This window comes from Manis javanica, chromosome 13 (assembly GCF_040802235.1).
Source record: "Manis javanica isolate MJ-LG chromosome 13, MJ_LKY, whole genome shotgun sequence".
Taxonomy (NCBI): Eukaryota; Metazoa; Chordata; class Mammalia; order Pholidota; family Manidae; genus Manis; species Manis javanica.
Genome location: NC_133168.1, coordinates 47,998,856 through 48,023,732, shown reverse-complemented (window position 1 = coordinate 48,023,732; position 24,877 = coordinate 47,998,856). Strand labels below are relative to the sequence as shown.

Sequence of the window (24,877 nt, the reverse complement as noted above, 5' to 3'; positions counted from 1 at the left end):
TTATTATTTGAAACTTTTAGATGATCACTCCAGAGTAATTTTGCAACCTGTAGAGGATGATCCTTCTTCAGATTACATTAATGCCAACTATATAGATGTAAGTATTGTTATAGTCCAGTGTGCCCAATTTGTTAGCTTATATATGTTAATCTCTACCTGTTATTACCTATAAAGTGATTGCTAGCTTTTTAAAATAAAGAACAAACTGTACACTTTTCCTTGTTCTATGTCCTAGTACTTACTGACGTTGTTGTGCTTTCTTTCACACCTGACTTTGGTTTGGGATGTAGATTTGGCTGTACAGGGATGTAAGTACCACTATATGTAAATAACAGCACCCTATTATAAATATTTAATATGAATTACTCTTAATTACAATTATTACTAATGCTTACTACTAGTTATCTCTGCATGCTTCACCTAATTAGCCTCATAAGTATATCTATGTTCATTTTTTTTGTAACTCCTTTACATGTGTTAAGATATATTTTACCTCCTTCCCTTTTCTATGTTTAGAAAAACAGGACCATTTTTAGCTTTTGACAAGTTATTATGTACTTGAGTTTTATTTGTTAATGATTTCTGTTTCTGGCTTTTATTCTACCCTTCCCCAAACATATGTGAGAAGCTGGATAGTATGATGTGTATTAGTGTTTCTGAAATTTCACTTTTTCCATTTGACTTCTGATGTTAAAAATAGGTAGAAAGACTATTTTATGGTGTGTGGTATTGGCTTGTAAAGTATTAAAATTACATAGGCAAAATAATTGCATTTGTAAAATACACATATCACACATATATATCGAATCATACAAATCAAATGTTTGTTTTGATCATATATTCCACTGTTAAATTTTCATTACAGACATACCTTCATGCAAAGTTTTTGTTAAATGGGAAGAAATTATCAAATAAAAGACAAAATGCTGTTAAGGAGGCAATGTAATACATTACATATAAGAAGGGCAGGCTCTTTATTTGTACTAACCGGTTCAAATCACACTGGAAATCTTGGAATGTTACTTCATCTCTCTGTGCCTCAGTTTTCCCACCTTTACAGAAGAAAAAACAGTAATAGTAACTAACCTCATCACTTTGTTTTGAGAATGAAATGCAGTAATGCATGTTGAGCATTTAGCACAATGCCTAGCTAGCACATGTTAAGCACACATTAAACTTCAGTCTTTTCAAAAATTATTCAGACCTAGGTGTGCTGAGATTAATCAGTTCAAAATTTGCATTAATTGTAAGACTAAAGGTAGATGTGTCAGATATTGCACATATATGTATACATTTGTTTTTGTAAGAGATATGAAAATTAGGACCCCACATTTTCTAATCTCTATAAATAGGACATAACTTTAATTACATTTTAATAAGTCATGTTTTACAGTTATTTTGTAAATTGTTATTATTTACATATTTAAATTAATAGTTTTAGTATGTATAGTTTCTGAGTATATTGGTTAAAATTCTGATTATCATTTTACTCATGTTCAGTATTTTAAATTTATCAGCCATCTTAATGTGGAAAATTAAGCTAATGGTCTGTTTAGAATAAAAAAATTAAGAGTTCTCTGACAAATTTGCACTTGCTTTTACCTATTTAGCTTAACCTTGGTTTTCTGCCAAGACATATACACTGGAGCCTTATTATAATACCGCCATATGGCCCCTATGGTAAAACTGTGTTCTAAATGAGACTGCATCGTGATCTAATCTCTCTGTTAAGACCCCAGTGTATTTTGGCTGATTACTACATGACTTCATAATGTTCCCCATCCCATTAGTTTATTATACCTAAAAGACGTCTATGCAGTTGGTAAATTTTTCTTGAAAACAGGAAATGAAATGCTTGTAAAGCTTGGAAAAAGTTTCTCCATAAAACATTGTGCTATATTGGTATGTTAAGAAATAGAAAACTTCCAAATTTGCAACAGTATAATGCTCAACCTATTAAGTTTTAGATTGGAGATCTTAGTTCATATGCATTTATATGTGCATTGAGTCACCCACACTAAAATGTGGACTAGTTATACCACAGGTTTTTACTAAAGCCCTTTAAGGAAGACAAAACAAATTCAAAGCTTAACACTGTTCTACCATTTACATTTTTGCTACTCATGATCTATTGGAATTCAAACCAGTTGAGAGCAACAACTTATTTTTTATTGTGAAATAATTTATTTATTGAAACTAAATTAAATGTTTAGCCACATAGAGCTCTTGGCACCCTAGGAAAGTAGAAAAAATGTGCTAAACTTTTTGTTTAGGATCTGATGCAGTTTTTAAAACTCTTCTTTCCCTATATATGTGTGTACCTATAATTATGTGTGTGTAAATTAATATTATCAGAACACACAAAATAGTTTTGGCAGATTCCTGAACACATTATAGTGCAGGAATATTCTAAAATATCTCAGCAGACTTTGACTTGATGCACACATGCATTGTCCAGCTCTAACATTGGAATGTTCTGTTATTTTTTTATGGTTCTAATATGTCTTTGTCCATTTGTAATGCAGTGTGTTGTACTTTTGGATGATAAAATGAGAATCAATATTTTTTAACACAGTTTTGTCAGGAATGAATGACTAAAGATTAACATGAAGGCATAAACATTTTAGCGAAACCAAATCTATGAGGTCATTCCCTAGTAAACAAAACTCAATTATGCAATATATATTCTAATCGGAGCCCTTAAAATAATTTTATGTTTACCTTTCAGATAACCTAGGTTTGAGAAGTGAACCATGAGTTCACTACTCATTTCTGGACTTTTTTACTGTAATTTAATCTCAACAGGTGGTTGTCTTCATCTTTTTATGCCTTCATTCATTTATTTCTGATATTGACATAAAATGATAATCAATTTGTCCTCCTATTTTAGGGCTACCAGAGACCAAGTCACTACATTGCAACTCAAGGTAAAACTCTGTCTTTTTAAATGCTATAGAACAACCAAATTTGCTTATTCATCCATATGGTGCTTCTGGCAAGTTTATCTGACTTAACTGAAAAGAAGAGCAGCTCTTCCGAGTAACACTGCTCATTATTCATTTGAATAATTCAAAGTGTTTTTTCTGTATAAAACGTATATAAAATAAAGCTTGATTCATTTTTTAATTAAAAGTAAAAAGGAAACTGCTTATGTGTGATTTGGTTGCTGGTGTTCTGATATTCCAGGGCGCTGGTAACGAGTACTGGACAGAGGAATTACTTAGTTTTGAAGGAAGCAAGAAAGGTCTCCTCTTGTCTAAGCTGCCTGTGTTCTTGCAGCGCACTCTTTGGCCCAGCATGTGACAGTACTCAAGCCCAGTGTTGTTATGGTGAGATGCGAGGCTCCCTTTCAGCAATTGCTTTACAAGTCAAGACTGAGACAAAACAAAAGGCTAAAGGGAACTTAATTCATTCAGAGTGGAAAATAAGAAGAAAATAGGGAAGTCTTGTTATAGTGACATACTAGGGAATGAGTGTCCTAAAATACCTTTGGTCATCTCTCCAAATTGACCCCTGGCCATCAGAAGAGAAACCTGCTTTATTTATTTAATAAAAGAAGAAAATGACACAAAAGGTATCTTTGCCCTTTTGACAGAGCATTTTCTAATTAGTTTTAAAAGTATTTTCAGATACCTTTGAATAATTGAGTTTAATTATAAACTCTTTAAAGTTAGAAAGATCATCCATGGTGAATAATATTCCAGTTTTTTCATGGTACTTAGTGTATAACCCAGTAGATGCTTTGCAGTTTGGAGATGATAATACAGGGTTAGGATGTGTCTTTATTAACGCCTAAACATGCACTATTTATAAATGATGTGGGCATATTTAATTGGTAATAATGCTGTTTGACTTATGGTGGTATATGACTTCCTATGCGTATTTCAAGATGAATTAAACTGACCTAGTGACAGACATAAATATCCTAGTAATATCTTCTTCTAAATTGGGAAATATAGAAGGCTTATTGAAAATAAAACTTATATACGCCCATGTATGAATTTAGATTTGAACTGAATCTATGTACTTTCAGTAACATTTGGTGTTTGATTTTTAATGTTATTATCTGGTTTATTTAGATTACTCTGCTTCTTATCTATACTTTTTCTGACTACAAGATCTCTCTGATCACATAATGACATATTAATTCCCACATAGGCCCAGTTCATGAAACAGTATATGATTTCTGGAGAATGATCTGGCAAGAACAGTCTGCCTGCATTGTGATGGTCACAAACTTAGTTGAGGTTGGCCGGGTAAGAAAAAGATTTTCTCTTTTTGCCACAAAACATGAGTATAGGTTGAGTAGCAAAACATAACCTGCTTAAAATAGAATATCATTTAATTGTTTAAAAGAAAATCATAGGCATAGTATTACAAATAAGTGCTCCTAAGTGGACCATATAGCTGAGAAGTTATTTGATTAGTGGACCTTATAGCTGAGAAGTTATTTGATTTCTCAAATTATTTGAGTAATAAAATAAACTTTGATTTTACACTAGAATCCAATTGCATTACCAGGCTTATATATTTTTATGAGACTACACAAAGTTTTTCTATTTATTGTGTAACAGATTCTTTTATCTCATTTATAGATTTTTTTTTAACTGTGACCAGAAGAGTTATGACAGAAATTAAATCATCTTGGTTAATGTGTATTATGTATTCAGGTCCAGCTATGTATTTTTTCTGTCATTTAGGTTAAGTGCTATAAGTATTGGCCTGATGATACTGAAGTTTATGGTGACTTCAAAGTAACTTGTGTAGACATGGAACCACTTGCTGAATATGTAGTTAGGACATTCACCCTGGAAAGGGTAAGTATTCTAAAATTCTATCTAAAAATACATGTACACTGAAATTGTTTTTTCTCTTAAAATCCCTGTCAAAATTTGTTTGATGGTACTGTAAAAATCCATTCATTCATTCATTCATTCATTCATTCATTCATTCATTCCACATGTATTTATTTGAGAGCATACCATGTGCCAGCATGTTTCTAAACCTTGGGACACATACTAAATCCCTAAAATGATTTCTACTCTGAAAGGCAGTCTAGAATCTTGTGAAAAATCATGAAGTTAGAAAATCAGAGAAAAGTCAATAGAATAAAGGAGAAACTAAATATAAAACAAAAAATAATAATAATAAATTAGATCAAAAAGCTAATTCCTTGGAAAAATCAATAAAATGACCACTGTCAATTCCAAATGAGGAACAATAAAATATGCATTATTAGAAAACATAAAAAGGGTATAACTACAGTTATATTTGCTATTGGGAAAGTTATGAAAAATATTTGTAAACTTTGAGTCATAGATTTTAGTCTAATACACTAATATCCTAACAAATAATAATTCTCAAAATTTGACCCAAAAAGAGTTAGAAATCTGACAGATGATAGAAGAAAATGTAATGTTAAAATTTACCAGTAAAATTGTTGTATAGTTAAGGTTTCCTTAACCTTTAGAGAATAGCTAATATCTATTTTAATCAAACTAGGGCATAGAAAATCATCAAAACCAACTAAATACACTTTAGAAGCTAGCATATAACTGTGATAACAGAACCAGGGAAAGATAGCATTCTTTCAAGCTCTTCTATGTCTCTGTCTCTCTTTGGATCTCTTTCTATCTCTATGTCTCAATTGTGTGCAAACCTACTTTGTAGACCAGCAACACTCCAAAATAAAACGTTGAAAATTTGAATCCAGCAATGAATTAACAAAAGATCACAGTATCATCTCTAATGATCGCTTTTTTAAGAATACAAGGACATGACACCTGTGGTAGGAAATGTAACAGAATATTTCATATTTGTCTGCACTAATGGGAGCAAAGCCATCTGATTTCATTAATAGATATTGTTAACATATTAAAAGACATATATAATAATGCCCTAATTATATTAGGAACATAAGGAGACACCCTCATCTTGAGAAAGGTGATTCAACAAAACCTAATAGTGTGCATATTAAGGAGTGAAAAACTAAAGGCGTTGCTGTTATCATCAGGAATGTGATGTGCATAGTCATTCTCACTAGTATTCATAAATTTTAGAAGTTCTAGTAAATGAACTAAGACAAGGGAAGGAATAAACTGCATCACTATTAGAAAAGACATATGCTACCATATATTAAAATTTACTAAAGAAAGCAAGGCCCTTATAGCGACTCCAGTAAAAAGATTAATATAGAGGAGGTGAAGTAATTGTCTAAAATCAGGTCTTAGAACAATTTGTGATCTTCCTTATTAGAGTTGACTTGAAAAGTAGTAAAGAAAATGCTTTTCCATTTGCATGATTCCATGATGATGTTTATCATTGTCATTATAATTATTCGTTGAGCCTTGCTTTGTATAGGATACTGTGTTGGGAATTGGAAATTTTAAAAGGAATAATATTTGACCAGTGGCTTCCAAGGTGTTGCTGATATTGGTCTGTATAGGATAGAATTGAAATACAAACTTTCTCAATTTGATTCATTTATTTCATGCCATTTTTCTACCTTTTCTTGTTGAACAAGTTGTATTGAGATTTCACAGATGGCCACAGAAGAGCTGGGGTTATACAGATGATAGTGGGATTATTTTTGTTTGATTTTTCATTTGTTTGGGATTTTTTTGCTACAAATGTAGATTTGTAAAAAATAAAATAAAATAAAATTCTGCAGCGTTTCATGGATATTTTCCAAACTGTACTATCACTGTCTTCAGGCTTCTTTCAACGAAACAGAAGGAAAAATCTTTAAAGTGTGTGTTTGAAGGGTTCTCTCAAATTAACCCAGTAGGAGAGAGGCAAAATGATGGATCCTTCACTTCTTTCATTTTGTAGTTTTGTTTCTTTGAATAATGCTCTGTTTGCTGAGTTAGTTTGCAAAATTAAAAAAAAAAGATTTTCCCAAAGAGCAGTTTAACTGTCTATTTTTACACAGCAATCTAGAGTAACACTGTCCTGGAAACTCCCTACATGCTATGCTTCAAAACCATTTTCAACATGGATAAGCAAGGCCTTGAAATCTGTGCGGTGAGACGCCAGGAAGTTGTTTTTATACACCACTTAAGAACTCAGTGCTTTGAGTCAATAGGGCAGCATTTTAGCTCTCCCATTTCTTCCTTCTCCCCTAATAATTTTATGTGTTGTCATTTCCAAGTAAGAAACTGTCAAGGTAAATAAAGTTTACCCAGACTTAATAGAACTGAGCAAGACTTCTAATTTTCTTTTCTTTGGCAACTGTCTGACAATCAAGGTAAGCTCCTAGGCCAGGTCAGGCCAGCATCCTTTTTCTGAAAATGCATGATCCTTGATAAATTCTTCATTTTTGTCATTGTCAGCCAGGTATAGTCCTCATGGTTGTGTTTAACGGCTTAATTTTGGTCTTTCTGAAACAAACACTTCTTTTACATGTGTGCACAGAGGGGATATAATGAGATCCGTGAAGTTAAACAGTTCCACTTCACTGGCTGGCCTGACCACGGAGTGCCATACCACGCTACAGGGCTTCTTTCTTTTATCCGGAGAGTCAAGTTCTCAAACCCTCCGAGTGCTGGCCCCATCGTTGTGCACTGCAGGTGAGTGGTGGTCCAAATGGCACTGATGGAGTGCACCGTGGTTTCTTAAGTATCATGACAGGGCTTTTAAGCACAAAACTAATGCATGCTTACAAGGTTCAGCTTGCATGTTTTGCAAATAAGGTAAAACAGCAATAAGTTAACAGTTAGCTGTAAGGAGGATATAAAATAGAAACTTACAAAATAAATACTAATGTGTGTATGTTATCCACATAGAAACTCTGCCTTTTAGTAGCAACATCTGTGTTTCTGTTTTGTTCTTTTTTTATCGCTTTTGCAGATCCTGTATTGTATGGAATGGTAGGTTGAAATAGAGATTTCTTGCCAATTTAGTAAATTCTCAATAGAATCCCAGCTTTTAAAACTAAATTTGAGACATATTGAGTTACTAAATGGTCTAAATTGCAAGAATTTGTGCTATAAAATGGCTGTTTAAGAATTTTTTTACAAGCCATCCATCAGAGGACCTTAAAAACTACATCAGTGAGATCCTGTAAATATATCCCAGAAAAGTGTGAACATTATATCCAGACTTTCTTCTGATTAGAAACTCCTCTTAAAACAAGCATTCAGAGACACTTAAAGCAAATTACATGGTCTTATTTTGAGATGTGAACAGAAAAATATGTACTGAATCTGAAAAGCTTTTCATAAATGTGCACTACATTCTCAAATACTATCCCTTCCAAGCTGCATAAAAGTTAGGCATTTTTTTTTCTGAAAATCCAGCCTATTCAGAATTTAAATGATCAAATATAAAAGGGATGGAGGGAATCCACAGAAAATAAAATAAAAGTAAGGCATCTCATAAGGATCATATACTGTGTACCCTGAGAAAAGGTCATCAATTCAATCCTCCTCAAGAAATCTGATGTCCTCATCAATTACTTTCCTGTCTCAGACTCTGGGAACAGTGATTGAAAAGATAATAGGAAAAAAAAAAAGAAGAGAAAGGGAGATAGCCACAATGTATTTTACTTAAATTTCTTAAAGAACAGTGAGTTTAAGAGAAATGACCAAATCTACAACAAAGAAATAATGTTAATAGCCCATCTAAGCTTTTAAAAAATGAGATAAATAGGTTTCAGTTCAAGTGTATATTGACTTATCATAGAGGTTTCCTTTCTTATGAATTGCTTGCTTCAGAGGTGTTCCATGATGACCAGATACTCTATGGAAACAGAAGTGTCATTTTCAACTTATACTCAGGTTAATTCTGAGTTTATGAAAGAGAGGAAACTGACTAGGAAGTGAATCCCAATCCCCCCCTCCCCAAAACCAGCAATATCTTGTTTGCTCCACTGACCTATATATAAAACTGGAGAAACATTCCCAAGGGGTAAAATAATCAATAGTGTATTTTGATTCAACCAATGAATTAAATGCAGTAAGACCGTGGCTTCTTTATGACCTGGAAGGAATTATATTCTTGGCCTAACAATTCATTTTCATTCTTTCTTCAGATCGCCACTCAAATATTCTCTCCTCCCTGTTGATAACACCATTTCCTTTCTAGCACTTCCCCTGAATTGTGACTCCTCAGATTTCCTGTTTGTTTCAGAATAGGTGTCTTTTGCGTTGGTATTTACAAGAGCCTTACTAAGACAGTGAGCCATCATTCTTGCATTTTGCCAGAGGACCCACAACTATATGAGTATAAGAATGTTTCATTTTGAGGTTAAATTGTGAAGTTGAATCCACCGCTTGATCAAGTCTACAGGCTTGAAATTACGTGTATTAGATTTACATAAAATGGAACTTGAACAACATATACACATTATTTCCAAACTATAATTAGATTTACAAGGTTTATCTTTTTCTTTAGAACTCCTATTCCAACCTTCTGTGTACACAAAAGCAGGTACTCTACATGAAGTTATCTGTATATTAATAAGCATTTATACAGTATGTATAAATTATAGTTTGGATTTACCCATCAACTTGACCCCACTTATCTGAATGTTGAAGGATTGTATATAAGATTGCCTCAACATGCTTCCTGCCATTCTTTAGATTTTTTTAATTGTTTCCAGTGCTGGTGCTGGACGAACTGGCTGTTACATTGTGATTGACATCATGCTGGACATGGCTGAAAGAGAAGGTGTTGTTGATATTTACAACTGCGTCAAAGCCTTAAGGTCTCGTCGTATCAATATGGTCCAGACAGAGGTATGTTGAAAGTTGATTTGCCTCTAGTGGACTTTTTTTTTGGCTCTCCCACATTTATCGAACAGGAGATGTTTTTCACATAGAATCAGTATTTGTTCATCAAGTCGTAGAGGAAAAAATTGGTATTTTTATTAATATTTCCATATAGAGAAAATTCTTTGTGTTCTCTACCTTTGGTGACAGAAAATTTTTATGAAAACAGTATGAAAATTTTATTTTTCTTTCTTTCGGTAGGAACAGTACATTTTTATTCATGATGCCATTTTAGAAGCCTGCTTATGTGGAGAAACTGCCATACCTGTCTGTGAATTTAAAGCTGCATATTTTGATATGATTAGAATAGACTCCCAGACTAACTCTTCACATCTCAAAGATGAATTCCAGGTATTTACCATTTCCAGAGCCTCTCTTATGAACAACTTATTCCAATTTGTTCCGGGCATTATTAATTCTTCTAAGAAAGGTCTTTCAAGTCAAATTTACAACCTTTGACCCTATTTTAAGTATAATATAATACCCATCTCTTCCATTGTCCATATTATGGAGTCAGTTTTGCATTAATGAGCTCATATCTGCTCTAGCTTGAAGGGCAAATGAGTTCAGGCTCAGGAAAGAGTATGGGGAAAGATGTCATAAAAGTCAAATTTGTTGGTGATTTGTGTGTATTTATGACCTTTTTTAATGCAGTCTTATGCATTTTGACCTTATGTGTCACTCACAATATGAAATCAAGCACATTAATAATAATAGCTGAACTTTGACTAAACATTGTCTCTTAAAGACCCCAAATGTTTTCACTGCCCTTAAAATGTCCCTGAGGGTATGTGACTCTGAAGTCAAAAGAAGCTCTAGAAACCTAATACTTTGATTATTTTCCCAGTGCTTTTTCCAGATGTCATGGCATATCTTCAAACCTGGCATGCCAAAATGTTATTACACCTGATAGTTTCCAACTTTGAGGATGGGTCAGGATGATGGGCCACTCTAGTTCTATTGCCTTTGGTCAGGCAGTACACTTGGCAGGTAGCTGTGTTGTTCAGCTTCCCTTTTTCTCCAAAGAAAAGGCACATTGAACGATGTGTGTATTTTTTCTTTGTCACCTCTCAGGCTTCGTTAGCTTTAACTCCAAAGTCTTTCAGTCTGTCATGGTGGCAAATGCCCTTGCTTTGTACAAATTCTTCACTTTCTACTTGGCCTCCCAAATACTTGATGGTTCTGTGTTATCCTATTAAATGGGTCACTGTCTTTTAACATAGGTCCCCTTTTCTTTTTAGACCTTGAATTCAGTCACCCCTCGACTCCAAGCTGAAGACTGCAGTATAGCATGCCTGCCAAGGAACCATGACAAGAACCGATTCATGGACATGCTGCCACCTGACAGATGTCTGCCTTTTTTAATCACAATTGATGGGGAGAGTAGTAACTATATCAATGCTGCTCTTATGGATGTAAGCGACTGTCTCTTTGTTAGTGTAAAGTGACATGAAAAGCTACATATTATGATGAACGCTGGCTAGTTTTCAAGAAAAATTAAAATGGCCTGAAGAGGAAAATTGAAAATTTGCATTGAAATATAAATTATTGGAAAATGATTTTGAAAATTCCCCTACAGGGATTCTTGGGAACTATAAGTTTTAGGCTTTGTTATACATTTGAACCTGTATTGTCAAATGCATTCTGTACAGGAAATATCTGCAGGTAATATTTTTCATCTGAACTTCAGGAAAGAAAATCCTGCTTACCTATTTTAAATAGTTAGGAATGAATTTTTTAAATCACAGGGTGCCATATCCTAGCAAAGTGGTATTAATTTTGGAAATTTTATCTCTGACATTTAATGTTCCAGTAGTTTATAGCAAACTTGTTTTAAAGGCCATAAATTAATAGATGCTATTTATAAATAAGTAGGGAAGGCATGTTACACAGCCCCACTCTACACACAACTATCTTACCCCACTGCGCTCTTCGTAAACTGTAGATGGTAGAGCATGTGCTCAGCATATTAGCATCCTGTAGACAGAACAACATGGAAAGAGAGTTTTAAATTAGTCTGTGGCCGCCTTGCTTTGGTTACCCTGGGAAGAAGCAAGAAGGCCATCAAGGTTCAGAATCCTTTTAAACAGTTCACTACTTTCATTTGTAAACATTTCTTGTTTTTGCCTCTAGCCTGTAGAACCATAGCAAGAGAAATTAGAAGGCAGGGTTCATTCCCATGAGACAAATAATAAAAGTTTATAAGTTATTGCTCCTATTGTGTTTTCCAAAATTAGCTTCTGATAAACACAGGATAGCCCAAGTTCAACTTCTGAGATGAGTCTTTTAGCCAGGTCTTTTGTTCTTTTTTATGCTGCAGAGCAGAGTAGACTAAAGGCAGGTGCAAGTAATAAGCTCCTATTCTTGTCTTGACTGGAGTCTTGCCTAGTCATTAATCATATCCATTGAAATCACATTAGATCCTTATTGTACCATTTCTTCCCATTGTAATTGTCTGAAAAGGAAAATAGAACAGATACACCCAAGAAAACACCCAAGACCTTTTCATTTCTAAGTCTAGACTTGGAATGAAAAAAGGCTGTGTGAGAAAGGGAAGAAAGTAACGCTGAGAAAGATATTGATGAGGCATAGGTTTGAGGCATCTTTTTGTCTTTGTCATCTCTGTCAGGTTTTTCTTAATTTCCAGGTTGTTTTCAAGGGCCATATGTGATCAGTATGAGCCTGAACCTGGTACTCCACCTGTTCCTACTCTCTGCTTACTTCCCTATAATTCAACAAAGATGTATTTCATAGTTGAAACCACCCTACAGATTTAGTAGTGTAGTTGGAGCTTCAGAAAAGTAAAGATTGGTTCACCTTAGAAGAACAAGGCTCATTCATCAACACCGCCATTCCGTCTACCCTCTGTGCCCATTACTAGTGTTATACACTCCTTTGCCATCCCTGTAAAAGAATTAGGAGGTAAGGCCAAGGAGGCTATGATTTTAAAGGCTTAGATACGCTCCTGCACTTGGAAAGGAAATAATCAGAAAATCTTCAGTCTTTTCCCATATCATCCCCTCATTCATCTCTCCCTTGTCACTCAAAAAATGAGTGAATAGCTTTCAGCCACCTTTGACTTACCTTTCCACAGAGCAGAAGTTTAACTGGAAGGAAGGCATACTTGTTTCTTATCCTTTCACATGAGCCTATATACCTTCCTGAGGAGGCACTCACCCGAGCTGCAGTTTATAACTCTGTGAGGTCTTGAGGTCATTTGGAAGCAGCCAAGTGAGTTACCATCTACTCAGATTCATCCTTCGGTCTTCCGTGGAGTGGAATGTCATGGTTAGCAGTAGTTCCTAACTGGTATAGGATCAGTTGAAGTTCGAGGATCAATTTCTACACTGATGTTAAGGCATTTGAACGACTTAAAGTGTGGTATGATACAGTGAGTTAGAAAATCACTGGCAATTTTTATTAGCTAAGAAAATTTATCTCACGCAACTGTCTAGTAATTTTTTTTTTACAAATAATTTTTTAACAAGTCGTTAGCTTAAGTTATTACACAGAAATGTATATTTCTATTCTAGTGTAGATCATCTGTCTGCAGAACACAGATTGCCCAGGCCAGATGAGCAGACCCTCTCCTTCAGGATAGAGATAATGTGTGTCCTATTCAAGGGGCCCTTGGTAAACAGGAGCCCTTTCCTCTTAGGTGGGGCCAAGGAGTGCATTGGTTTTACTCTTTGGCCCTTGAAAAATCTTAAATGAATGAAACTACCATTTTGACCATTAGAAATGCCCAGAAAACTGTGGTAAGTGCATTGCCTCCAAGATGTGCAGAATGTGCTAATAATATCTATATAATGTAAAGCACATAAGTTTGAGACTTATGTGGTTTTTCTTATTTGGAATTAGAGGAGAACCAGACAGTTATGTATGTAACAGTTGATAGATGATAGGTAGATACAGACCCACACACACCACAAGATTCTGTGCCTTCAGCCTCTCAGATTGATGACCGTTGGAAAGCTAAAATAGCCCCAGAGGTGCATCATGGAGCATCTTAACCCCAAGAAGTCCTTTGGTTTCTTCTTTTGTATTTGTCCTGTATTTACTTTTCTCAATAAAACAAAACTGAATTTCTTGGCTTGAATGGCTGCTGAGGCACGGAAATCTTACCATCTGTTTGACTCATTACTAGCTCCAGTGTATTCCCCTGACCCAAATCTGTTATTCCTGTGTATACAGCAGTCTAGCTCATCTTCCTGGGATACTATTACATCTTTCTGCTCTTACAACAAAGGGCACTGAATCTGCTTGTACAGCTGTTGGTTCATTTAAGTTCATATGTTTCTCCATCCCCCTTATTTCTAAACAGAGCTATAGGCAACCAGCTGCTTTCATCGTCACGCAGTACCCTCTGCCAAACACCATGAAGGACTTCTGGAGATTGGTGTATGATTATGGCTGTACCTCCATTGTGATGTTAAATGAAGTCGACTTGTCCCAGGTTAATGCCTATGGGTTGCTTTTGGGTTCTTATATTAATAAAGTAGTAATAAAACACTAAAATCAGCTTTGTACTACCCTAAGTAGAAAACAAATAATGCTCATTTTCTTTCTCTTTCAAAACATTCATCATGTAGGGCTGCCCTCAGTACTGGCCCGAAGAAGGGATGCTCCGATATGGCCCCATCCAAGTGGAATGTATGTCTTGCTCAATGGATTGTGATGTGATAAACCGGATTTTTAGGATATGCAATCTAACAAGAGTAAGTCATTAATCATTTTTAACTGAGCCACTCCATAACAGGTGATAATAACCACAATGGGCTCAGGCTCTAATTCCATTCAGACAACAGGGAGAGTAGAATTAATAGGTATTGTGTCATCAGTTCCAAAGCTAGTAATCATTCGATACCTTAGTACTAGAACAAAAACAGAGAAGCAGAAATGCTAGAAGCTGGGTTTCCTGGTCCATTACTAGACTAATGTTTTCCATCTGGAAATCTAAATTCAGGTGCAGTAGCTCAGTTGACTTGGATTTCTGGCCCTGGCCCCTGAACATAAGTGGCCTTATCTGAAGTTGACTGCATGTTTTGTTAGCATTGATACCCAGCCCAGAAAAGGCATGCAATTGAAAAATAAGAATATAATAATAATACTGACAGAGAAGAAATTTTACCTCAGAAGAAAGGGATTTGTTGGACCAGCCATTGTAGAAGGGTTCCATGTCACTATTCTAAGTCCTGCATATATGGAAGGATCCCAGGCAGGAAGGAAAAGGTACATCTCAGCCATCATTAATTCTCTTCTACCTACAATTTCACCTTTCTAAATGTCTACATCTGGCTGTGCCCATTTTATAACTAGAATCAGTGCTGTGACCTATGTACCTTTTCCTAGGAGCAGAGTAGCAAAGGTGTACCTCAGGAGTCTTTCTTTCCTTGACTTTTCATGTGTTTTGCACTAAATGACAAACTACATTTGGGGTATCTCCAAAAAAAAAGAACATGCTAGTAAAAACTGTGTAGATTATGTAACCAAACAACAAGGAGAATTTGAAATGAAAATAAGAAAACCCTCTTAACTTCCATGGAGTCACTCTCTTTTTAAAGGGAAAGATTGCTGTTTTTTAGTAGCAGCTCAATGTATGTGTATTATTTTAAGTGTGTGATTAGGATTGTCGTGCTTCAGTGTTTTTTGTATCAAAATGACTATATATGTTTCTGGTGAGTAAGTCTATATGTACGTAACTGTAAGCAGAGGATAAAATCATATCCAATTCTATTGCTCATTTCAGTGGAGGAAAAAAAGGATAACTTCAATCATGTCATAATATCAGTGCGTATCTTAGATGTTAATTTAAGTGGAATCTCATTATGTCTGCACATCTGTTACATGATGGTTCTGGTAATATTTTAGTTGAAAAATCGTAGCTGCTAAACTAAGCAAGTGAGACTTGTCTGCTAATTAAGTTGTTTACATGAAAAATATTCTAAGAACAGGAATTGAAATCTGTGTTACATTTTTTCTTGTCAGCATAGCTGCAATTTGCTTGTTTATTTCCCTCTCTATGTAGTATTCTGGTCCTTATCAGTGCATGATATTTTTCTGTTCCTAATCTCATTTAATATCATTCATGCCATTGGATATTTAGTAGGTACCAGTGAGAAAAGAAGCTGGGTATTATAGCAGGTAGATCCTTGTCCTGCCAAAAGCCGTGGGAGCCCTTACCATATGGACCTTTAGATCTGATGCCTTTTTATATGGCCTACTCACATATTGAAAATTCTTCCTTACATTTTCCTTTGAGGCTTTAAAATTGTGATTCATTCATTCAACAGTACTATTCTTCACAAAATATTTTGCTAGGTTCTAGAGATACAAAGTGTAGGGGAAAAAAGAGAGAGGTTTCCTTGTCCTTAAATAATTTATATTTTATCAGGAAAGATAAGCATTGAACAACGAATTGTCTAATATTTATTTACAAATATGAGAAATTTTATAGGGAATAAGTATAGAATATAGGGTGTTTGCATGATTGGACATAACTGAGTAATCAGAGAAGACTTCTTGGAGGCAGTGATGTTTAAGCCAAAATGTTAAGAATCAGTAGGAGCTATTTGGGGTGGGATAACCATCTTAGTTTCCACAGGACAGAGAGGTTTCCTAAGACACACAAGTTTCAGTGCAAAGACCAGAAAAATCCAGGGCAACCCCAAGAAAAGTTGGTCACTCGACTGGGATTGAGAAAGGCAAGCAAGAAGGAAATGTCCAAGGCAAAGGGGAGACTGTGCAAAACCCACAAGACAAGAAATGATTTGAGAAGCAGACTAAAAGACAGCAGTGTGCTGAGAACTTGAAGAGTGGAATCATGTGTTAGAATAAAGGGAAGGTGGGAGAAGAAGGTGAAGCCTCATCATGTAGGGTTTTTTATTTAAGCCATGGTAGCAATTTAGGTTTTGTGATAAGATCATGGGTAGGCATTAAAGCAGGGGAATGACAAGATGATATTTGCATTTCAAAATTACTATGATGCCTGCAGTAAGAATGGTTTGGAAGGAGATCAAAGTTTTTTTATTCAGAGAGATCAACTAGGGAGTAATTATCATAATTTGTGATTGGGAGTGCCAGGATGTCAGTGGCAGTAAAGAGGAGATGAACTTGAAAGTTATTTAAGAAGTATAACCATAAGAATTGGCTGTTGGATATGTGGTGTGAGGGAGAGGCTTATATAAATGATGATTCGCCTGTTTCTTGCTTCTGTAATTTAGAATGTTTCTGCACTGGTATGTACATTTTTCAGATTTTTATCAGCTAGACTCGATTCAATGTCAATGTCATTTATATAATGGTACAAACTGGGATCCACCTTTTAGTTTCTGGTAAACATTCAGTAATAAAAATACTTCTCCCTACAGCCACAGGAAGGCTATCTGATGGTGCAGCAGTTTCAGTATCTGGGGTGGGCTTCTCATCGAGAAGTGCCTGGCTCCAAGCGGTCATTTTTGAAACTGATACTGCAGGTGGAAAAATGGCAGGAGGAATGTGAGGAGGGGGAAGGCCGGACGATCATCCACTGCCTGTGAGTAGGCGGCGTGGCCGGGCAGGGCACAGGGCCCGGTGCTCACTGCTTCATTGGCCTTGCATTTCCCATGTTCAAGTGCAGCTGACTCACATCTTGCAGGCCCCCAGGGCTATTATTTTAAAATAATTTTCCTGCTCATGAATCTATAACTACTAACTTTAATTTTCATATTTAAAAGTTGATTATTTTATAGCTATTATATGATTCAATCTCTTCCGCACACTACTCAGAGCCACCACTTTTCTGATTTACAGTGTTTACAAATCTGTCAAAATCTCAAGGTATCTAAGTTGCAGCAATTTGTGCTTGTAGCCTATCGCAAGCATAAGCTACTGACTGAGCTAACGTCAGCCTCCAGGGTCCTTCCTCTCGGCTCTGTACACATACCTGAACACGCATGATGCAAAATTAAGACACGAATGGAAAAAAATTAAAAGCTAAGGTGTTTTTTTTTCCCGAATATATATAATTGTGTGACCTACGGTCCTCAAAAGCAACTGTCTAAGATGCTTTTGCTTTCTGTGCTTCTAGAAACGGTGGTGGGCGAAGTGGCATGTTCTGTGCCATAGGCATTGTTGTTGAAATGGTCAAACGGCAAAACGTTGTCGACGTGTTCCATGCTGTCAAGACACTAAGGAACAGCAAGCCAAACATGGTGGAAGCCCCGGTGAGTCACAGTCTTCGACAGAGAAGGCGGCATAGAGATTAGTCAAGTCATGTACCTACTTGTTGTTCCGGCTTACTACACACAGGCAATCAGAAGGCTAACTGAGTCTTTGTGGGGACGTCCCTGGCTAAATGATGAATGCCTATGTATCCCTTTCTACTCACATAAACGTCAACACTTATCACTTAAACTGTTAATGATAAAGAAAACTATTTCACCGTGATTTGGGAAATGTGTGGGATATTTTTTTTTCCGTTGCAGGTAATAAATATTTGCTGAAATAAACGGTAGTAAATGGTTTTATGATAAGAATACATCCTGCTGTCTAGACTTTATTCTTGTTTATTTTTATTTCTTAAATAATATTGAGTTAGCTGGTAAAACATTAATCTGAGGGATATACTCATAGGTTGCATCAGAACTTCAGACACCTGACGTTCTTAAAGAGCAACTTAAATTTATTTTAGTTATTATCTCTAATTCTTCATTCCTGTTCAAATTATAAATTTTAAACCATCATTGCTGACAGTTTTCAGCTTTTACCAATTATTGAGTATAGGTCATATGCTACATGAATTTGCCAGGGCTCATAAAATTAGAACACTGCTTACAAAATAGGAGCTGATAGGTGTGTACGTAGGAGTTCATCTGGCTAAAGCCATGTGAAGAGTGAGAAAGTTAAGCTTCTCTAGACATTTCACTTCTAAAGTAAAACGTCTGTGGGTTACGCATATGTGCGCTGTGGGATAAGGTCAGGAGCAGCTGTGTAGTTTATACTCACAGAAAAGTAAACCAGAAAAACCAAGGCATCATTGTTGCTTGCCTTACATTTATCAAGATGATCAGATAAGTAAAATGAGCAATTCAATAAACCTTTAAAGTATTCTTACCACTTCCTGCCCATGGATTGTTCACACAAGAAGTGCATTGCTTCCTGAGACAAAAATCTAAAGAGTTTCATTTATACTGTTTCACTTTTAAAAGTAGTAACAGTCTCCTTCCCCTTAGACCCTTCTAATCCAGCTTCTCCTCGAGGTTATTGCAGCTGTTTGGACAAAATGATGTTGGTTTTGACCAGGTGTTGTCAGTGGAGTTGGAGAAAGGGGATGGATTGTAAGGATGGTTAAGTTAGAGCTCTCAAGTCTTCATACAAAGCAGATGGCTTAGTGGTTATGTCTTTAAACACTTTACAGTCTGAAGATCTCGTAATATATACTCTGCCCCTATCTCTCAGATCAAGTCAAGCCTTCTTCAGTTCATCAATGGGTTCGCTTCTGGCCTTAGAATTCAAATTCTACCTTCAAATTCAACTCCAACTTTCCAGTGTTACTTAAAAAAAAAAAAAAAGAACCTGTGGTTAAACCCAGCCGTTCTAGAACCTTCCAAAGAGTTATTATTTACCTTTACATCATGTCCCATGAATCCTGACTAAATACCTTACCCTCTGATTTTTGTTTAATCGAAGTTAGTGATTATTTCAGTGTACTGTTGAATTGAACTGACAAGTTTGCTGAGGAAACTTAGAGTGTAAACAAAAGTGCTAGAGACTGATTAAAGAGACATAACTGTTTTCAAGCACTTTTTGCCTCTTCAGATGCACTTACCACCGTGGTAGGCTAATTTAAATCACACCTACTTGATAATTAGGGTAGGATTGATAAAGACCTCTTGGGGAAAGTTTTTATTACCCTAGTTTATTGCTGAAGAACACCTGTAAGTTCTCTTTAGAAATAATATGTGTTTTAGACTGAATTGGAAACTTTTTAATAAGCTATATATTCCAAGTCAGAATTTGTAGTATAGTCTCTGAATTTTTCTAAATTCTTGATAATAGAGCAACACATAGATGGACTTAGAGGAAAGGCAATTTTGACTAAAAAATTTTATGTCACCCAAATTGTCTTAAATACAGAAAAGGGGCAGAAATAAATTTCCAATTATAAATAAGGTCAAAAAAATTAAAAACCACTAATTATTCTTGATAAATTTACTTAAATACTTTGATGAACCCAAGACCATGTCAAAAATTAAGGACTTGGAATTGTGATGTAGCAGTTTAAAATGATTGACTTTTTTTTTATGCTAAGGAAAAAATCTGAAGTGTGGTAAAGAATATTTGCACATGTTCACTGTAACATTTATAATACAGGAAAAAATAGAAGCAATCTAATAGTCAAATAATCCATATATTAGGTTTTTATGTAGTATTAAAAGATGTATTAAATAACATGGGAAAAAGACACATACAATATTAAATGAAGGAAATTAAAATATAAAATTATATCTATCCTTAATATACATATATAATTGTATTTGTTCTAAAATAATTATTTCAACCACACATAAAAAAGGACTAAAGCAAAACTGAGGCAGTATTATAGCAGTTGTTTCTGATAGTAGAATTATAGAAACTCTTTTTCTGATTCTTTATATTTTTCTGCACTGAGAAATATTTCTGTAATGATCAGGTATTTCTTTTATAATCAGGAAAAAGTACTGGACTTTAAAAAATATTGATAGAAAATAAGGGAGAAAGAGAACATATCTTTTTACATCTAGTTCCTTTTACTTAAATAGTGGCCATTAGACTAAACAGTAAAATATGTATGCACAGACATTAAACTTGCATTAAAAAAATAATTTGTAATTCTTAGAATAATCTAAAGTGGTCACCAAATATTCATTTGGGAGCTATGAGCCACCATCAGTCTCCTCTTCTTACCTTTACTCAACTCTTTGGTTTTAACATTGTTTGTTTTGCCATCTTTCAGGAGCAGTACCGTTTCTGCTATGATGTAGCTCTGGAGTATCTGGAATCGTCTTAGTCGGGCGAGGCTTCAGAGTGCATCCAAGCAGGAGCCTGTTCACCTGTTGAGCCAGCAGCTGTTGTACCTGCTACACCTGGGCAGAAAGATTTTAACGTGGGGGGTGGGAGACTTTTACATTCAAGAGGTGAAAGTATTTTTCTTATGAAGTTGCGTATCTTAATAAAAAGGACTCAATTAGTTTCTATTATTGTATGAAAGCACCAACATTTCGTGCCACATAAATTATATTTAATAAGAACCAGATTCAGAGGAGAATTTATCAGTGTTTGTACAGTGAATATGCAGCCTCTCCTGGTTTTGGTAGAGCGGCCACCACATGTTGCATGAATTAATACTTTCAAAGGCGCACTTTTCTCCCTTTTTTAGATAAAAGACGTTAGATCTTTAAAGGAAAAAGAAAGAAAAGCTGTGCGAATTCATAGTAAAGTTCACTTTTTATATGTTTCAAGTGTAGCAGATCTCTATATAAATGTATAAATATATATAACTGGCTTATTTTCATTTAATGTGCAATGATGGCTGGATCATTTAAAGTTCTTTTTAGAAAAAAAACATAAGCCAAAGACTCAAGTGTAAATATGTCTATATGGAGAAAGCACATTATATTTATTGGTTACTTACATTCCTTTTTTGATGGCTAAACTACTACCACCACACATTTTTTTTTTCTGAAGAAAGCTTTTTCTTTCACTAAACTCAATTGTAAACGATTTTTGTAGATTATTTTTTGTATGTTTTAGTGTAAGTCGAGGATAAACTTTTTATTCATAAACCAGGAAGCAATGTTCTTTATAGTGATTCTCTTGTGTACCTGCTTGTGAATTAAATTTATGTAAAACAACTTGGCAATTGGGTCTTTTACTATAGGACCAAATTAAAACATTTTGCTGAAAATGCTTCATTTTTCCACAATTTCATTAGGTAAATAGTGGTTTCATGATCATATATGAGAATTGCACACATTCCAAGGCCTTGCTGATGACTTGTGCTATGTTGAGCATAGCCTTTAAGCGTCATTTAAATTTTAAAGGCATTCATCATTTCAGCCTGTGACCAAGGACTGGTCGAGAAAACAGAATGGCAACATTTATGCTTTCAGGGTCATGATTTAGCAAACTGTAAACTGTCAAGGTGACAGTGTTTCTTTTCTTGTTTACATGCGCAAGCTTTGGGTTCTGACCCCATAGACAGTGTGAACAAATCAGTGCCAGATTCCAGTTTTGTGCATCGTTGCAGGATTTTCAAGTGGACCTTTCTAAATGTGGTCTTGTTCATATGCTTCATGTAATTGTAACTGAACATCATCAGCTTGCAGTTTGTTACTGACTGAAGCATTCCGGTATCCTCTTCCTCTTCCTAGGTTGCCAGTACATGACATGGTGCTTATAAGATTTAATTAAAATAAGAGCAAAATAAAGTTTTATAATTACAGTGGTTATTGGTTACACATCATTTTCTCCTCTTAAATTTTCATGCCTTCCCTCCCAAATAGATAGCCTGTCTCCATGGATAAAAGTAGACCACAAAAATTCTATTAAAAGTAAAACCAATGTCCAAGCACTAATGTCTTTCATTTTTATTTATTTTTTCATTGAATGTCAAAAAGTCCACATAACTGGAAGAGGGAAAGCAATGGGCTTGACATCTTTTTTTTTTTAATTCGCTATGTATGTAACTATCCTTTTATGTAATATATTTCCTTATTTCTTCCCTGGAACAAATCTTATAATCAGCATCCCTGTTTTACCAGTGATGAAACTGAAGTTAATGAGAAGGTAAATGATTGGCTGACAGATTCAAATTGGAGTCTGCTTTAGCAGTTCAATCTCTTCTGCTAAACACAGTTTCCCTGATGGCATGACAGAATATTTGGCACTTCATTCTTATTGTTCCTCATTAATTGATTTTCTCATAAACTAGCATTAATGGCATCTTCACACTTTTATCTGCTGTGTACATTATTAGAACATTTGTGCCTTTTCTTAGTAAGACTTTAGATAAAGAGACTTTATCCTTTCCTAGGAAGACTAATATTCATTTAAGCATGGATGGATTTAACCAAAAAAAACCCAAAAACTCACCCAAGATTTCTTTACCTATTAATGTTCCTGATGTTAATCTCATGGAAGATTCTGCTTTGCTGACCCTGATCTCATTTCTACTCACATGAATGAATCAGAATCAGCAGTGTGGTGGGCCAGATACATACAAGCAACTGGAAATTTATGCATCTTAACCAAGTACTCTTGAAAATAAGTGTTTAGCCTTCTAGTCTAAGCTGCCTAGCCTTTTTCTAATACTTAGTCTTTGGAGAAAGAAAAGGGTTTTGCATTAAAAGGAAGATATTTTTACCTGGACAAGGAAGGAGAGCAGATATGTTCACCTCTACACTGATGTGCATGTTCAGTATTCACCGCACTGAGAACGCCTTTGGTCCCAGGTATTCATGTAATAAGCCTGGAAGTCTTCACCCCTCCAAGACAAGATGCTTCCAAGAGAGATCCCTGGCATCTAAATAATGTACTAGACAACCTGTTCATTTTGGAAATCCACCTTTGAAAGTTGCCTCACTTTCATAGGGAGTGACAATTGTACATTTATATTTAATTTCTGTGGGCTTTAGCAAGTAGACCCTTTTCATGGCAAAATGGTTAGAAATCAATATTCTGTTCCATACTCTAGTATAATATGTAGAATATTTACTCCATAAAATATTTCCATAGGCAGCAACTCCACATCTTTCCTAGACTTCATTTCATTGTTTTAGTAAACACCTCTGTTCCATGGAGGGGCAATAAGCTATTTTAGTGAACACTATTCTAAGTGAAGATAGAAGACAGCTGGCTGTGCTTCCTGTGGTGATTTCTACTTACATATTATTTCATAAAGTCTCCCCACAGCTTAGGAAAGCTTGGCATGAGAGAGAGATTATCTGAATTTGTTCATAATTCTGGTCTATTCAAGCAGTCTGCAGAGTATTAGAATATTATCTCTGAACCTGAAAGGGAAAGCTTTGCCCTGGGATCTACTTAAGCAAGCTGTTAGTGGCTGGAATATAAATTGTCCAAAAGTCAATGGAAATGTGGCAGATATATAACACTCCTAAACTTCCAGCTTCCTCTAAAGTGAGATGAAATGCTAACGTGGAAAATAACAAACACCAGAGAGACACCATTGTTAAACCAAATCCCAAAAGAAACCAGTGGAAGGGGTTTCTAAACCACTGAAATGAAGTCCCTATTGAATATCTGAAAGCTCTCTTTAACGTTAAGATCGCAGGAAGAGGGAGAGAGTTGATGACAGATACCATCTCTCATAATGCACTTGCCAATGGTAGAAAATGATCTATAATACCTGAAACTAACACAGAAAATTGAGTGTTAATTTATTCTGATGTACTTGTGTTCAGTTCAACATAACCTTATCAGTCTTAAAGTTTTATTTGTCTCAATTCATATGTTAGAGCATATGTAGCACTTAGGCCAAAAGAATAAAAAAGTAAAAGACCCTCAGTACGTTGATGCAAACTAAGTAGATGTAGAACTTGAAGAACGTCGAGAATAAGAATTTGTAAATTGAGTCACTGGGGAGTTCGGACATAGATGTTAGAATGTACAGACAAGCAAAGGCCATACGGTCCCACTATTTGCCTGGTCTGAGACAAAATCACGCTGGGAAAGGAAAGAAAAGAAGATTGTCCTGGCATCCACTGGTCATTTGTTGAAAAAACAGAGAGGCAAAGCTGAAATGCCTGCAGGCCCAGCAGATACTGTAAGTTAGGGGAGCAGGCCAGATATATTTCAGAATGATCATTCAGGTTGTATTACTGCAATGGACAACCTTTGCTTGTGCATTTTCTAATAGTATTTTTTCATTTCTCCACAAATAAAACCTGTCTCCCATTTTTCGTTAAAACACATGCTGCTCTTGGTCCATCCTGCATTTTCCCAATTTTGATAGAGAATTGCATATTAGATATTCCACCATCTTCAGTTCTAGCATAAGAATATGAGATAGCAATAATATGAGATTAATGATAAATGACAGTTGTTTGATGTGGGCAGCAGAGGGAACG

General features: G+C 35.3%; 1 protein-coding gene across 10 annotated transcripts in view; it reads left to right on the top strand.

The window, feature by feature from the left end:
* Positions 1-21,643, top strand: part of PTPRK (protein tyrosine phosphatase receptor type K) — a 552,018-nt gene extending 530,375 nt beyond the window's left edge. For 7 of the 10 annotated variants that reach the window (XM_073219592.1, XM_073219587.1, XM_073219589.1 and 4 more), the window contains 14 exons: positions 21-97; positions 291-308; positions 2,891-2,927; positions 4,159-4,256; positions 4,701-4,817; positions 7,414-7,568; positions 9,602-9,737; positions 9,972-10,121; positions 11,012-11,185; positions 14,095-14,226; positions 14,363-14,488; positions 17,141-17,304; positions 17,839-17,974; positions 20,746-21,643. In XM_073219592.1, coding sequence (XP_073075693.1) covers positions 21-97; positions 291-308; positions 2,891-2,927; positions 4,159-4,256; positions 4,701-4,817; positions 7,414-7,568; positions 9,602-9,737; positions 9,972-10,121; positions 11,012-11,185; positions 14,095-14,226; positions 14,363-14,488; positions 17,141-17,304; positions 17,839-17,974; positions 20,746-20,799 — 1,574 coding nt within the window. In that variant the 3' untranslated portion in view covers positions 20,800-21,643. The remainder of the gene's footprint in view (positions 1-20; positions 98-290; positions 309-2,890; positions 2,928-4,158; positions 4,257-4,700; positions 4,818-7,413; positions 7,569-9,601; positions 9,738-9,971; positions 10,122-11,011; positions 11,186-14,094; positions 14,227-14,362; positions 14,489-17,140; positions 17,305-17,838; positions 17,975-20,745) is intronic. The other 3 variants (XM_073219588.1, XM_036993977.2, XM_036993976.2) reach the window with 1 other exon arrangement.
* The last annotated feature ends 3,234 nt before the right edge of the window (positions 21,644-24,877 follow it).